At 40.4% G+C, this 16,961-nt stretch overlaps 1 protein-coding gene across 3 annotated transcripts in view; it reads left to right on the top strand.

The window, feature by feature from the left end:
• The window catches only part of CSRNP3 (cysteine and serine rich nuclear protein 3), a 96,903-nt gene that overhangs the window by 12,571 nt on the left and 67,371 nt on the right, over nt 1–16,961 (top strand). For 2 of the 3 annotated variants that reach the window (XR_010440926.1, XM_064717633.1), the window contains exon 1: nt 5,402–5,503. The exons of the other annotated variant lie outside the window; for it this stretch is intronic. Coding sequence is in view for 1 of the 2 variants with exons in the window: in XM_064717633.1 (XP_064573703.1) it covers nt 5,435–5,503 (69 nt within the window). In the remaining variant the exon portion in view is untranslated. Of the gene's footprint in view, nt 1–5,401; nt 5,504–16,961 lie in introns of those variants that run through there. 3 annotated transcript variants of the gene reach the window in all.

The following is a 16,961-nucleotide window of genomic DNA, read 5'->3' as shown; positions in this document are numbered from 1 at the left end:
TTTGGTTGGTTGGTTTTGTTTTTAATTTTACTTGATTTCACACAAGCTTGCTACACATATTTTAAGAAGAAAGGAACATTTTTTTTTTGTTTTCCTTGGTTTTGTTTATCAAGGAGTAAAGAAAATCTTATTTCTAATGTTTGTGTTAAAGCTGTGGCAGGTGTATTTGGCCTTTAGCAGTGCAATGGGCAGTGTAGCCCTTCCCCACTCCCCCCACTGATGAAACTTCCCAGTGTGCCCAATCCCAAGGCTCTGGCAGCTGCACTCCCAAGGCCACCCTTGGCCCAGGTGGGACCAGAGCCCCTCATGGCAGGTGGCCCCAGTGACGGGGCAGGCCCTGCTGGGCGCCCAGCACAGCCCCTCGCACAGCCAGACCGAGTTTCCTCACCAGTTCCACCCCGGGTTGTCCACAGCAGAGCTTCACATGCCCATGAAGCCGTTTATTCCTGGCACAGTAACACAGAAGCAGCTGGAGCCTCTGAGCAGGGACCCCCAGAAAAGGCTTTGTACCTTCACAGTCCCAGTGTGGAAAAGTCTCGAGTCTCCTCCAGGGGTCTTCAGCTCTTGCTGCCCTCCCTGTGTCCATCCACCTTCCTGGTGTCACCCAACTTCATCTCCTTTCTTATTAAAAAGTTCCTCCTGTGTCTCTCAGTGTCCATTCACCTGGCCAGCATCACCAATCTTTGTGCCTTTTGTCATCCCAAAGTCGCCAGTTCACAGCCTCTTGTCTCTCTCTGGCCTCCCGCCCAGAGCTCAATCTGCATCCTCACCTGCAAGCCCAGCATTTCAGTGTAGTTTTTACAGCTCCTGGATAGTTCATTCCTCCTACTGTAACAGGAGGAATATATTCAAGTGCCAGGATCCACTGACCAGTATGATGTGCCTGATGAGAAAGGGCTTTGTTTGTTTCCATTCTGAACTGGAGCACAGTTCAACTCCTTCAGACACAGTACAGTCTTCTAGGTTCTGTTGAAGAGTAAAAACGTATGAATGCTGTCCTTAATGAATCCTGTTCTTTCCTGAAGCAGTTTTGATTTTCAGAATATAGGGTGATGTATTTACACTGCGCATTGCTCGTAATTATCCTCCACCTTTTCCAACCTGACCTGTCTTCAGGCTTCATTGAATGCAGTCAATGGGCGTTGAAGCCAATATAGCTTGTTATATGGATTCTGCATTTTTACTTTGCTATTTAACTGTGGAGTTGTTTTTATATTTTGCCAAAGACTCACGGAAACTGTATCACACATATTCTGTTTGATAGCTTCCAACTACTTAAACCTCAGAATACTGGGATTCTGCCGGTATTTCTGAAGACTCAATAATGGCATTTTTCTACCATTTGTGAGAAAGAAACATCAATTTTCCATTTGCTTTCAGTCATAAATCATATATAACTTCATGTCAATGCCAGCAACTTCAAATTGGGGAAACCTTGCCCTGGGTTTCATAATCAAACATCAGTGGGTTTGAAAAAAAACAGTTTTTTTGACTATGCAGGATTTTTCTAGGCAGCTGAGTAGACACCAGTAAGTCAGTAAGTCATACGTAGTTCATTCATCACTTCCTTTTTTTCCCTCTAATGATGTTTATTTTGCTTGGATACCATGGTGGCACATTTTGTAACTACAGCAGATATCCTGAGTTGCCACATGGAATTGGCATTGGCTGTGAAATTCACGCAGTCTTGTTGCTACCTTACAAGCCAGGTTCCTCCTGCTTTCAGTGTCATCGCACAGACATGTGGAATGCTGAGAAACAAGGTGTTACAATGCCTGTCTGCATTCAGGAGATCCAGTAGATCTAACGTGTGGAACATGACATGCCTTCTGGGACCCTGCTAACAGAATTGTGAATAGGGGTCTTATTTCTAGACATGTGTGAGAAATCTGTTTCAACATCCAAGGAGCAATCTTTCAGAAGAGGATTTTGCTGTGGAAGACCTGACCTCTTACAACAGGTCAGGTGATAGCTCTTCTGCTGCTGAGCTGGATGGTAACCACTGCTTGTCTTGGGCAAATGCCGGAGCCTGCAGTCAGGAGCCTGGTGAACAGACTGGTGACTGTCTCAAAACTCTGCCTGGAGCATTATCTCTAAACATCAAGCTCCACCTGTGCCTTCATGAAAGATGTTAGAGCTGCTCTCACCCTTGACAGGAGAGATCTACAATAATTGGTTCTAGTGAAGGACTGTGTGATAAGCTATCATAAAGTTGTGTAACCAGAGTATAGCTGCTGGGATCCAGGGGCTGAGAGTGCCTGTGTGGTGTATGAAATGGAGATCAAGAGATATTAGTTACCATTAATCAGAGTTCTTTGAGATTTGTACATCTACAAGATCATTTTGCCCTCAGCCATTGCTTACCTTCTCTCCTACTTGGAAAGATTTGCATTTCAGGAGAAACTAAGATGGTGAAGGTGGTGCCATCCAGTACCACAGCCTGAAGGTTTATTTAGGAGGGTGGTGATCCTGTTGAACTATTTCATACAGAGATTTCCAAAAGAAACTTCATACTTTGTAGAGTCAGAGAAAACAGAAGTAATTCCAATTTTGGTAGCAATACACATAATCAGGGGAAAAAAACCCAAAGGAAGTTGTTGCAGGAATCCGCTTTCTGGTGGAGCGTTCCTTTTTTCCAATGTAATAGCTCTGGAGAAAAAAAGATAAATGTGTGTTGTATGGAGTATCAAGTATAGGTAAGTGTAAAAAAAGGAGAAATAACACAACAAATACAAGTACAAAAAGTAATTCCTTGAGTCACGGCAGGGACTGGGTACAAACCTGGATCGTTTCCATTTCTCCATCTCTGTGTATATGTGGTTAATTAGTCCAATAATGGCCCTTTGGAGCTGGAAAGCATTGCTGAGATTGAGCAGGTGCTGGCTCGGGAAAGGGCCAGTCGGGTCCAGGTGCTCTGCCGGGGAGCAGCCAGGGCAGCAGGTGGCTTGGACGGAGCAGGTGAGAGGGAAGCCGGGGCGGCTCAGCCGTGCGGGGCCGCTCCGGCCGGGGCCGGCTGCGGGCTGGGCTGGGCTGGGGCCGGGGCCGGCTGGGGAGGCGGCTCGGGGATCCCTCGGGACACGCTCAGGGGGTGCCTGGCCGGGTCCCAGCAGGGCCGTGGGGGCACAGCTCCAGCAGGGGCCAGGGGCAAGAGTCTCGACTTGAAGGAAGGGCCCTGGCAAAGGGTGGGCAGGGGCTGCTGCTGCCTTCCTCTGTCAGGGCCACCAGCTGGGCTCTCTCTAGGTTGGGCCTTTGCCCAGGCAACCGAACGCCCCCACCTGCACAGGAGAATGTCCTCAGCACTCTGCAGAAGTGAATTTCATAGATTTAAAATGCATTTATTATGTAAACGACTTTGCTCAATTCTTGATGTGCAAATTGGGGCAAGTTTCACGAGGACTGTCTGATGTTACGCAGAAATCCGAGGAAATTGGCAGGGATAGGTTCTGGAGATTGCACAGACCCCACTGCTGGAGGCTTGTGTGTGCAGCCCTTGTGGAGTGGGGGGGTAGCAGCAGCCTACCTAAAGCTAATCAATTTTGTAGCAGTGCTGTTTGTGTTTTACTTTAGAAACATTGTCTGTCTGTCGTATTAAGAGTCACTTCATTCTGTGCCTGTTGTAGAGCTATTGGGGTTTTTGTTGGTCATACTCTCCTAGTTTCAAGTAGATTTTGCAAGGCATTATGATTGAATTGTTTATACTGCCCATTTTTCTGACCAGCTGTTCTGATGGTGTTTGGGGGATGGCACAGTGCTGCACCTTGCATCTAAATTTAAAAAATGTTTATTAAGTCTAGTTGTGGCACTATAGTTCTGTATGCCTGTTAATTTCTCTCAGCACTCAGGCTGGTTGAAAGGTGAAGTGTTGGTGCTCAATTCCAAATTTGTTTCTGCAGACCAGAAGGAAAATAAATTTGAAGTCTTCCAGCCAGTTGCTTATCAGAGCTAAATATCTGTTTAGGTGCTCGTCAGTATTCCCTTTTTTCCCACTAAAGAAAATGGTATTGATTTTTTGGATTTGAAACCTAATAGTTTTTTTAATGCTTGCACGAAGGGATTTCCATTTTTCTAGGCATCTAAGAAGAGGTTTTATGTTAAACTGAGGTAATTTGGTTAAAAAGACACCTACTTTACTTGTAAAGACAGAATCTGAATGTTATGCACAGGATCTGCTGGCAGTTTGTTGTGATAAGACTGACAGCTAATTTTTTCAGAAGCTAAATCAGCTATTACTTTGTAGTGAAAGTATGCTAATTGGTATAGTCTTGCTGTCGTTAAAGATCAATAATTCATTGAAGAGAACAGATGCTCGTATTTAAAGGAATTCACAGTTAATTTTATTGGAAAACTATAGCTGAAGATTAAAATTTGTAAACACAAAGGTATTTGTCAGCTTCTGCTGCTTAATGTTTTTCTTTAAAGGGGAAATCCTGGAGTACAAATGCTTTGATATGGCAGTAAATGATATCTTAGCTAAGAAGATTCATGTTTGATTTTGATTTTAAATGTAATTAAACTGTCATAAACTAAATGTGATGCTGTTGTCTTCAACTGAGCTGATACCTACCTGATTTATATAGAGAGGTAGAAAATAAAAAATCTCTGATCTTGGAAAAAAAAAATTAACTTGATTTAAGAGGCTGCAAAGAGACTGGAGTATATTTCAGGCACATTAATTGAAAATTGTTCACCTAGTTATTCTCTGCATTTGAATTCTTATGTAGGTAGAAAGTTTTGTGTAAAGTTCATGCAGCACACTGTACATTGGCTACTCTGTTATAAATACAGTAAAATAAATGCACATGTACCAGTTATACAGGTAGAGTTTTATGCAGCTAATATTCAGAATAAAGGTATCTACTAATTATTCTTTTTGAGGTATTTTATAAATACTGCCTCAAACAGAAAGAAAACATATTTTGTAGGAAATTCCTGGCATCTATCTCTGAATTATTCTGATTTGCATTGAGATTTCAGATCCTTGTTTGTATAAAAGCACCACTGTCATTTTGATAATCACAAGCTTTCCTAAATACACAGCAGCACTCTTCACTGAAGATCTGGATAGCTGAGTCAGTCTCAAAGAATGTATACAGGCAGTAACTGTGTTCCTACAGCTGTTTGCTTGTTTTTTCCTTACAAAAAGGAGCTGAAAGGGAGAAATTCCTATTCAGTAGTGGAGCTGAAGGCTTATAAATAGACTTTTTTTTTTCTTGTCTTTAAATTTTGTCATTACCTTTTAGTACTGAGTGTCCTCACTGACTACTAAGTAGCTTATTAAAGCTGGTTTTTAGATGTGCTTTTTTGTTGTTTTCTTCATGCTGTTTTCCCATTTTGCTAGCTTGCAGATGGGGGTGGGGAGTGGGAAATAAGGGAGAGAGCATGTTCCAGAGGATGCCAGGATGACTTCAGTTATTGGATGGCTGCTGTCTGATGGATGGAAAAAGGGGGAGTAAACCTTTCATTCTGCACTGACAGAGCTGAAACACAGAAACCGGATTTACAGGTAAGGGTGAAAAAAATTCCTGTTATGAATAGCTATTCTTGATCCTTGCCACAACATTTCTTGGATATAAAAATGCATGTGCAAGCATCTTGCTTGTTTCTCACAAATGACTCTGAAGCAGCTTTTCCCGTTATTATTTCTGCTGCCTTGGAGGTTTCAACGGATGTGAGATCCATAAACAGTGAAATCATAGGCATGCCTGATGCTGGCAGCTTTCTCATGTGACAGGACACGCAGTGCATCTCATTGATGCTGAAGTTGCTCAGTAAGCTGTAGGAAGAGAGGTCATTTTGTGTGATGGAAATACTGTTCAAAATACAGTGTATGCTACCAACAGGAAGAGAGTGCTGCAAGATCTAAAAATGCTTCTTTTGAGTTTGCATAGGAAAATGAACTGCTTCTGAAACTGTCTTATTTAGTGGTGAACAAACAGTAAGAATGGCTCCTCAGTACTACTGAAAGGGATTTTGTAGACTTTTTGCCTCATTTTTAGGTTTGGAATGAATGTGGTTGATAACTCAGGTATAAAATTATCTTTGTTGTGAAGGAAAAAAAAGATTCATATTATTATGTGTATGAGACAGATAAATCTTGTAGTACCTACAGCATTTACATTTGAGTTCTAATAAATTGTTGAAATAGCTTGCTTCTGCAGAGTTTGTGTTAGCAGCAGTTGTTAGTTCATGCAGTCTGGAGATGGCAAGCAGTGAATAAATTGCTTGGTACAGAAAGTAGATTGCTTTATCAAGTCACATTATATGAGAATATAGGACTGAAGGCAGAAGTCCTAGCCCCACTGAAACAATAGGATATTTTGATATTTGCCTTACTGGGGCAAGGATTTCAATGAGTCAGCTCTCTGTTGACTTAGCTCTACATTTTACATGTAGGAAATAATTGTTGTACCTGTTTTGCTGGTTTGAAGCAAAAATATTAATTGATGTAAATAAATTGTGATTATAACTTATTTGAGTGTATATATATATTTATGAAATATATTTATAAAGCTAAAATGGTGGAATTTAGTTTTAATAGATTTCCGAGATTAAAATCAGTAAATGCCGGGATCTAGTTTTATTGTATTCACTGAGAGGATTCCCTAAAAGCAGACCTACAATTACTAAAAATTTGTGCCATAAAGAAAAACTGAAACTAGCCAATAGGACTCTTATGAGTGCTAAAAAGGACTGGAAGAAGCTTTGTCCACTGTCTACTTACTTATGTACCTTACCATCGGGAGTGGTGTCCTTTCCTCGTAGCTGTTTCTTCAGAAAATGGAGCCTGGTATGTTTGCTAAAAAAAATCAGTAATTTGCAGCAAATATCAGTGCTTAAAAAATTATTCTCTGTCTTTTGTTTGTTTAAGTTTTTTTGTTATATTGGAATGTAAAACTGGTAAATAACACTGACTGAAAAATAGTGGAGTTGTATCTTAACATTTGTTATTTGTAGATAATGGATATGTATCTCAAAGCATAAGCTCAACTGTTAAATTACAGTCTCAAATCCATGTATTCAAATCACTTTCCCCCATCAAATGAGAAATCTGACTCAGAAGTGCTCCAGTAACAGAGTAGTTGATGAAAACAGAGATGTAGTTCCACATGTGTTTAAATTATTCTGTCTCCTTGGAAACGCTGCTGCTGCAGATGGATTTGGCTTTTGGTGGCTAAAAATATCTGCCGCTTAATAATGACAGCATGAAAAATACTGAATAAAACTACTGTGCTGTCACTAGTTTTAAAGTTCTCTAATGATTCAGGTATTCTATGTGAACTACAGATTCACATTTTCTGTCCAGCATTCACTGTCAGCTGCTGCCAGCATTCACCAGCTCAGTGGAAATGAGATAAGCTCATTAGCCTTGGTTGGAGACCCTGCTGAGAAGGGAGCATGTGAGTGGGAGGTAGACTAGATGAAGAGTTGGAAAGCAGGTAGAAAGTTGGTTAAAAAATTCATGGTGGAGATGCAGGTAAGGTGCTGTATAATATTTGAAGATACAGGCTTATTCCCAGGGAGGTCCATGATAGAAGTATGCTTAAGCACTGACTTCATAAGTTAACAACCTGCAAATGAAAGAATTTTTTTCTTTTATTTATTATATTAGCAAATACTTCCTTATCAGTTGTATGTGCAGGTGACTGAAATACCATGTAAACCATTTAAAGTAAGATATTAAATTACATTAAGCAAAACCCAAAGCCTATATCACTACAAAACTTGTTACAAGAAAGAAATAGCATTCAATTACTTATCATTGCTAAGCAATTTCATCTTTTAAAGAATTAATTATTTTCAGTTAAGAATGTGTAACCTGCAGCAGCTGGACTCAGTGATCCTTGTGGGTCCCTTCCAACCTGGGATATTCTATCATACTACATTATTTAATCCAATTCTTCGTTATTTATTCCTTCTGCATAACATAACTTGTTTTGTTGTTAGTTGGTATTCAGTATAAATGAAAAATACCAATTTTTTCTGTTTCTGCTTCTTTTCCATTGGGTGACTTCCTCTTTGAGCCTAGAAAACAGAACAAATGACAAACATTTTCATAGTGGGCTAAATATACCCCTCGTATTCTTTTATTTTGTTAGTATATAGATGATTTCTGGTAGTATATGTTAGTCAGTACGCTGATTCATTTTTCATCATTGAAAAGGGCATTTTTCCTGTTATGAAGTGTCTTAAAGATAGCATTAAAATATTACGAGGTACTGTGACACATACAAATAATTAATCCTCTTCAAGTTAATACTAAAATCCATTTTTAACTGGCATCACAAGTACCAAAAGTCAGTTAAAGTGAAAGTTGAATACTTGCTTTTGATTGCTTGAAATCACAGAATCAATTAGGTTGGAAAAGATCTCTGAGATCATTGAATCCAACCTATGACCAAACACCACCATGTTAACTAGACCATGGCACTAAGTGTCAAGTCCAGTCTTTCCTTAAACACCTCCCTTTCCAGTCCTCTTCAATATCTAATCACCTTTACAGTGAAAAAATTCTTTCTTATGTCCAGCTTCAACCTTCCATGGCACAGGTTAGGACTGTGACCTGTTGTTGTGTTGCTGCTTGCCTGGAGGAAGGGACCCTCACCTGGCTGCAGCCTCCTTCCAGCGCATTGCAGGCTGGAAGATCCCTCTGAGCCTCCTCCAGGCTAAACTCCCCCAGCTCCCTCAGCCACTGTCTGCCACCACCCCAAGCCCTTTCCCAGTGGGCCACTTTCCAGCCACTCTGCCCCCAGCCTGTAGCACTGCATGGGGCTGTTGTGGCAAATTTGTAGGAACCAGCACTTGGTCATGTTGAATCTCATGCTCTTGGCCTGGCCCATCCACCCAGCCTGCCCAGGTCCCTCCACAGGCTCTTCCTGACCTCCAACAGATTGACACCCTGACCTAACTTTGGAAATTTGCTAGTGGTAGACTCAATCCCCTCATCAAGATCATCAGTAAAGATATTACACAGGGCTAGGCCCAGCACTGATCCCTGAGGGATATCACTCATGACCGGACACCAGCTGGATGCAGCACCATTGGCCATCACTCCCTGGGCCCATGCATCCAGACAGTTCTCTACCCAGCAAAATGAATGAGAGGAAAAGATACAGTATCTTTCATTCTATATGAGATGTCAACATGTTAAGAAAGCAGATAATTAGATGGATTATTGAAACTTTTTTGAGTCTTCTTGAGAATAATTTGTTTTCAACTGAGGCGGACAAACATGAGTTTCTTTAATTTTAAACCTCGTTTTCCCGTGTATGTAATTTGAATTCTATGGAGATAATAAGTAATCCAAACCTTATTTGAGGAAGTAAAGGTATGATACATTGCTAGAAGTACATCTTTGCATTTTATAGTGGTAGCCAAGTTTTGCCAATTTGAATCCTTGGGGTTTTGGATATAAAAGTGGAAGTTCTCATCTGGTAAAAATAGTAATGAGAAAGTTTGTTGCATATTGCCTGTGATGTCTAGGTTGTGAAAGATAGTGATGATAACATGGAGGAAGTACTGTGGCTTTTTTTTTTTTTTCTGGTTTGGTTTGACTTTTTTATAGCAAGTTGCAAACAGATGAGCTGAGGATTCTGCCAGGCTAGATTTTTCCAGCAATTTTCAGCATTACTTGTTCATGTGGGAACAGAATGCTGTGCTGTACAGTTAATACCAGACCACAGGGTGAAGGCAATCTTACCACTTTTCCCACTGGGCAGAAAACCTCCAAAATACCAACTTGTCTTGTTTCTAAGCTCCTAAAGTTAGTCCTTTTTTAAATCTTGTCATGTAGAAGTAGTACTATTATTGTCAAAAATTGCAGCCCGAGCAAGGTATGGAATATTTGGTCCTTTTTTACCTAAAATTTGCATCTACACTTTCCTCTCACCACTGTGAACACATCCCTCAGTACTTAAATGTTAAACTGGAAGAGTCTGTTCCTCTATTTTTAGAAGAAAAAAAAAAAAGAAAGAGGAATACCTAGTTCAGAGCAAGTTTTGCAAATATGCTGCAGTATGGTTTTGTGTTACTAGTTTATGCTGCTGCTCTTGGAGTTCAGAGGCTCTGAATTTGGACACATTGAGTGATTTGTGACTTTGTTTTGTTTTGGTTGGTTGGATTTTTGAAAAGCTATTCAACGTTACATATTTCAGAGTAGAGAATGGCTACCCCCTGTGTCAGGATGCAGAGAACATGGGGCAGAAGAGGAGAGCTGTTGAATTCATGCTCCCTCTCTAGTGGCTTTGATGGCAGTGGTGAAGGAGCAGCCAGGCTGGGCGCTAATGCAGATGTAACAGGGAGCTGAGTGATGTGTGCTGGGGCTGGACAGGTGGGAAGGCCCCTTTGGCATGTGGCAGTCATGGCCATGCTGTACTTTGGCGGCAGATACACAAGATTCCCTGCCATGTTGTGCAGTTCCTCTGCAGGTGGGGTGCAAGATTGATGTTCCTGAAAGAACAGCATGGAAAATCAGCACTGAAATAGTATGAAAAGGTGGTGCAGTGAGCCAATTAGTATTACTACATGGGCTAAACTGGGCAAAATTTATATTAAAAGGCACTTATTTCCAGCACTCAGGAAGTTGATAGCATTCCAGTCTTCATTACGGAGCTGAACCCTACTGCCATTCTTGCAGCTGAAAGCAGCATGATGCAAAGCTGCTGTGCCAAGTACGCTGCTGCCAGTCTCAGAACCTCATTCCAGTTGCTGGGAAGGTGCTAAGCCAGCCAAATGTTGTATGTTCTTTTATAAAGAGGTGCAGTAAAGATGTGTTGGCCAGACCTTTGCTGCAAGCAGTCCGGCAATACAGTCAATGCCAAGAGTAGTAAGCCTTCTCTGGGAGCATCCATACAAACTGGAAAATTTCTTCTGGGATACAGGTAGTAATTTCTTTTTCTTAAAAAAGGATAAAAGGAAATCTTCTGCAGAGATTTTAGGTAAAGGGATTTTAAGTGATGAAATTTCATCATTAAAACTCAAAACCTAGAAGAGAAGTGCCCAATACCAGGTCTTCAGTAGTGTTACCTCAAGACTATGGAAAGGACTTTGACAGTGCTGCTAATAGCATCCTAGATGACTTGTGTGGAGGTTAGGCATTATGAACCTGAGTTTTTGACCCAGCTTCAGGATGTCTTTCTCTTGAATCTCCTGTTTTCCACTGTGGAGGAAAGCTTGCTGTAGCAAGCTTAGAAAATTGTTAAAAATTAAATACAAAAAAAAAAAAGCTGTCTCAAACAGCTTTTGTGGACAAATCTCATATGGACAGGAACTCCCTCCTTCTGAATTCCTCTGGATCTCTTTTTACCAGGTTGCACCTTCATTGCTGAACACCTGAATGCTACGGTCCCAGCTTCCTAGTTGAATTAATATGCCTCTTACTGATTTTATTTTGTTCTCTGGGGAGCATGCTGAGAGAAAGTTTAAGAAAACTGGCATAGAACTTTCTTCTGTTGGCTGAGTTATACAAGCATTTCATTCAACTGTTGCCATCAATTGATGTAGCTAAGAATTAGAAGACCATTTCACTGCTGCTGTATGCAGGATTTTTGTGTTGGGTAATGAAGAGGGGGATATTTGCATGCTTGGTTCATGCAGCACCATGTGAGATCTTTTGGAAAACTAAAGAAGCCAGATCTATCAGCATCTGTACCACTTGTAGATGTGAGAGGTGAGCATATGTCAGCATCGTTTCTGCATCTTAAATTCATTGCCAGTGGAGCTAGGTGGCATGTGTTAAGAGTGTACAACAATGTGTAGGCAGTCTAGAAGATTAGTGGATTAGTACTCAAGTGTGAAATCACGAGTACTGTAAAGTGATGGTATAGAAACCCTGCAAAGAGCAGACTTGGCAGGATTTGGCTTGCAATGCCAGAACGCATTCCCTAGGTTGAATTGTGCAGTCTTATCCTGCAGGATTTACTTGGTGCTATGGATTTAGCTAGGCTGAAGCAAATGAGGAGAGAAAGAATTTACCTATTTAATGTTTGTTGATCACTGCTGTAAGCAAAAATATATGAGTAAGATTATACTAATGATATTCCCTGTACCTATACAGTGTAGTCTCTTAAGTGGAATTAGCTTGCTATGTGTTTGTAAATTTTACAGATCGTAGTACTGAAACTACCAGAGCCTACCTCTGGCAACTGGTGCTTATGATTAGAGCTGCCAAATACAGCAAAACATGTATTGCAAACATTAATTTGAATTCTGAACAGCTGTTTGATTCATGTTCATGTACCTCTGTTGTTCACTGTTTGCAAGCATTCATGCAAATGGTTTTTGTCTGCATTAATGCACTTCCTTATGTGAATAGTCATTTTCACAAGCAAGTAATATTCTTTGTGTGAGTGATGATGTCACTGTAGGTGCTTTTGGGTTTGACTACCCCCCCCCCCAAATTTAAAGCTGTCAGTTACACAAAGAGCAGAATAATTCAGTGCATTGTATGGAGCCAAGCAACCACCTCGATTCGTTCACAACCATCTCTGCTGCTGACATTCATTTAGCAGGTAAGAAAAATGTCTTTTAAAAAATGAAGCAGGCTAAGAAAAAGACTTAAATTCAAAAAGAATATTAATCACAACAAATAACCCAAACATCTTGACTTGTGAGCATCAATATTCATGATTTGACTGTGGAATTATTTGCCAAGTCACCCTAGAATGTTATAGTACATGCTGACTGGCCAGTGGGTGGGAGACGTTTGTGATGAGTACTTTGCAGTAATGTTTTATGTGTAACATCTGTTTTCTGCATTCTCTAGTTCAGTTTGCAGTCATTTACATAGAAGTTTTTTATGTTCAAAAGTGAATCTGTATTGCTGCTACAGACTTTAAATTTTTTTGTACTTTCAGTTGATACATTTGAGGAAAATGCAGTGTGATACATAGGACAGTTATTTATTGAATGCCCACCTTTAATGTTTATTTTTGGGTTTATTTTCAAATAAGAATTTTTATTCAGGTAGATTTTATCTTGAAATGTGATCAGGTCTCAAGAGGAAATCAGTACAAAATAAGGCTTTATAAATAAGCCAAAGAAATAAGTAGTTGGATTTCTTACACCCTGTCCCCCAGCCCCCTTCACTCCAATGCCAATGTGTTCTTGAGCTCTTTTTCCTCTTGATTTTTCCATAGCTTTAGTCAATAGCTGATTTCTATAAATGAGCTTTTCTCTAAATCATGAGGATATATAATTTGAATAGGGTTCTGTTTTATTATTTCATATCTTTTTTTAATGGTTACTGCAGATGGTACATGCTTGATGTTTATTTCTCCACAGGTCTGCTCCATATTGGTTCAGTGTCCCAGATGATGTCGTATGACCTGTAGACTATAGCACTGAATTTTGGAAAACATTTATTTGAAAATTTTGGTTAATGTGAAAAAATTGTTGGATTTTTCTTTGTGACTTGTCCTGGTTTTGCCTGGGACAGAGTTCATATTCTTCTTAGTAGCTGGGTCAGTGCTGTGTTTTTCAGATTCAGTATGAAAATGATATGGACAACACCCTGATGATTTGGTAGTTGCTAGGTGGTGCTTGCTTCAAGTCAAGGACTTCTTGGTGTCCTACCCTCTACCAGTGAGGAGCTGCACAAGGAGCTTGTGGGGCATGGCCAGGGCAGCTGACCCAGGCTGGCTAAAGGGAAATTCTATAGCATAGAATGTCATGCCCAGTATATAAACTGTCCATGGGTGTCAGTGAGACACTGAAGATACAGCAGCTTACGTTAGGTTTTGTAGAACAAGTTTGGCAGCGTATGTTACCACAGCATCATAAGAAAAAATTTTTCCTGGGAGCACAGGAATGCACTGTCACCTGTCCACTCACTCAGTAATCCTAATATCACTCTTTTTAGGCCTTTTACAGGGATTTGGGGATACCTGCTATCTAAAGAAGATATCTAAAGGTCTTCTGCAATGAGATTGTTAACCAAGATTCTCTAAAATTTCTAGCTTTTTTAGGTACTAGAGAAAGTCAAACCAGCCAGGCTTTTTATATTATTTTACTTTGTAGATTCCAGATAGTACTGTGACAGTGTGAAATATATCTCCCACATTTACATGGAATTTTTATCTTCTAGTAATACCATATTGCCTCTGAAATTTTTAAATATCGGGTGCCTGCCAGGTATCTGGCATCGTAGGAAGGCAAAGCCTGTTGCCATGGAGCTTTGAGGACTTGCTTCCCCAGTCAGCATACCTGCAGCTAGAGAACTGGCTAAATGATCTCATTGTAGGAGTAGTTTCATCAGGGTGTAGGCAAACTAGGAAGTGAAGGAGTAACAAATGGATGGGGATGTTTAGGAGAGATATATTCTTCTCACAGCCCATAGCCACCACATGCTTCTGCTGTGTCAAGTTGTCACTTTCTTGAAGAGTCCTTGACTGTGTTAGGCAATTGGTGTTTGACCTAGAGCTCATAGCAATGTATTAGCTTATTTTCCTTGCTTTAGTACTTTTCCCTCTGCTTTAACTTTGTTTTGCCTTGCTGTGGACTGATGCCACACAAGTATGGTGAGAAGGATGGCAGAGGATGATGTATCACGTCGCTGTGCAAGGATTTTTTTGTTGTGAAGGATGTATCTACAAATGGGAAAGATTCCAGTGTCTGCTTGTTCCTCAGTTGTGAATTGGAAGGATGCTGCTCCAAATCAGCTATAGCTACTAGACAGCTGTTTAGTAATTGTCTGGAAATGTCTGTTTCTAATTGAACCTTTCAAGCCAACTTTCGTCCTTTTTAACCGAATGGATAAGTTGGACATAGCAGATCTCATCACCTGTAGCTGACAGTTACTTTTCAGACTCCGAAGGCTGAACATCATTGGTGCCTTAGTGGAAGTCCAAGAATATTGATTGACCATCCATTTGTTTTTCTTAGTCATGTGCTGTTGTTTGGTTCCTATAGTCAGACATGGACTTCTGTGTACTGCATTCTATACCTATATACATTTGCTCACTCCATAATATATGTATTACTGAAGTACTTCTGTGTATTGAAGAGTATTCCCATCCTATATAATGGTAGTCTCACATACCCTAAGTGACTTGTGTTAGCAAAATTGTATTGCTTCCTGGTTACATTACCCTTTTGATTCCTCCTATCAGGTAAGGGACTTATTTATAGTTTTGCTTTCCACTCACATATTGAAAATTTTACTCGTATCAGTCTTTGGTGCCTGGTACCATTAGACCTACCTCTAGGGTCTTCTGTTCAAATGAGACTGAACTTGTATTTCTTTGGACTGCAGTTGCTTCAGTTAATTCCCCAAAATCTGAATTTACCTATTCAGTTGTACTTATGGTACAGGACAAAGGAAAACTCAGTTGAATTCTCTGTCCTGATTCCCTGATTGTGCACTTAGGAAGCCTTTAGTGATATCCCTAACTTTGTGGCCTCACTGCTATTAGAAGTTTGACTGTTGCTTATTCTTCCACTGGGATGTATCACACACTTTCATAATCATTGGGTTGTGTGTCCCATGTTTATTATGTCCTAGTTCCTGGAAATGTCGGTCTTGCTCAGGTACTGCAGGTTGCCTGTGTAAATAATAATGCCATCAGATAGAGCATGCCTTTGCACTGCTGTGCAGATGTGCTTTTTTTCTGAAGTGTATTGGCTTATGGAGTGGCATCTGTTTATACAGATGTTATTCTAAAGGGATCTCCTGCTGGTACATCGTGTGCACAAACAGCTTTAGACACTCTTTAATCTCTCTCTGTGGTGGCCAAGCTCTTGAGTAATGGAGGTATCTCCTTCCCCTATGTAACATATTCCTGGGGAGACTTGATTACAGAGAGATTAGAATCAACAGATCTCAAGAAAGTGGCAACACCTAAATTTGATCCCAACTGCTTTGTCAAACAACCTTCTCAGTAACCTTCCTGGAAGAGATTCAGAACAAATATCAGGCAACGGTCACACTAAATATATGTAATGGCTAGCTATGCCTTCTTTGTGTTGTGGTGATACTCAGGTTCTGCAGTATCCCTGTTACCTCCTGTACCTTCTCTTGATCAGCTAGTGATGTAGAGCTAACCTATGTCATTTCCAGGAATCCTAAGACCCATTTGTTTTGGTTCATTATACAAATTATCTTAATGAAATGGCTTTGCTGCTGCTAGATTGTGGCACTTGTTGCAAATGTAGGCTATGCTAAAACCAGGCAAATTTAAAGTCCTTTGGTGTAAAAAATATTTGTTTCTCCTACTTGCTGGGAACAGTTGTGGCTGTTGACACTCTCACTATGTGCAGTGACTTTACTGATGCACAAGATACCATTTAGCCCTCCAGTTGCTGTGTGCTTTTACTGGTGGGAGACAGTGTCTGACAAAGGGGCTTTTGTCTGGGAGTCATCTCAGGGTACGACATGAGCTCTTGCTCTCTGACTGGCTGTGCACTCATGATGATCACAGATACTGGGTTTGCCTTGCAGTGCAGTTATGACTTATGTTCTTTGGACCTGGAACCTCATGACTCCTGTAGCCACAATTTCAATGGGTTCACACATGGATTTGACTTAGGTCTCGCTTGTATGATAAACTCTTTGTCAGCTCATTTCTCACTCTCTTCTGAGATGTTTGAATGTAAGCATTTTCTTTCTCACACTCCAGCTGCTTCTTTACCCTCTTCTACAGTCAAGCTATAATCCTGTGGATTTGATATTGCAGGCTGTTGCCATGGAAATAATGGTGATTTCACAATTTCAGTGCTGTAAGCACTGCAGGAGACAATGGAAAAGGTGGTTGGCAAGAGATATAGTGAGGATGTGGGGGACAATTCAGAGGAGTTGTTTTTAAACCTGTACTTGGCGGGTGATTCTTTATAATTGTGGGGTTTCGGTGTGTGTTTAATTCTTTTATCTCTTTTTTCTTTTTTGTAAATGTGTTTTTATTAGAGGTTGGTTCATAAAAATGCATTCCTACGTTTTTGCAAAGGTTATTACAAAGTGCTGCTAAACTCTC

This window comes from Zonotrichia leucophrys, chromosome 7 (assembly GCF_028769735.1).
Source record: "Zonotrichia leucophrys gambelii isolate GWCS_2022_RI chromosome 7, RI_Zleu_2.0, whole genome shotgun sequence".
In the NCBI taxonomy this organism is placed as follows: Eukaryota; Metazoa; Chordata; class Aves; order Passeriformes; family Passerellidae; genus Zonotrichia; species Zonotrichia leucophrys.
The sequence above is the reverse complement of the archived record's forward strand: the minus strand, read 5'-3'. Positions and strand labels throughout refer to the sequence as shown.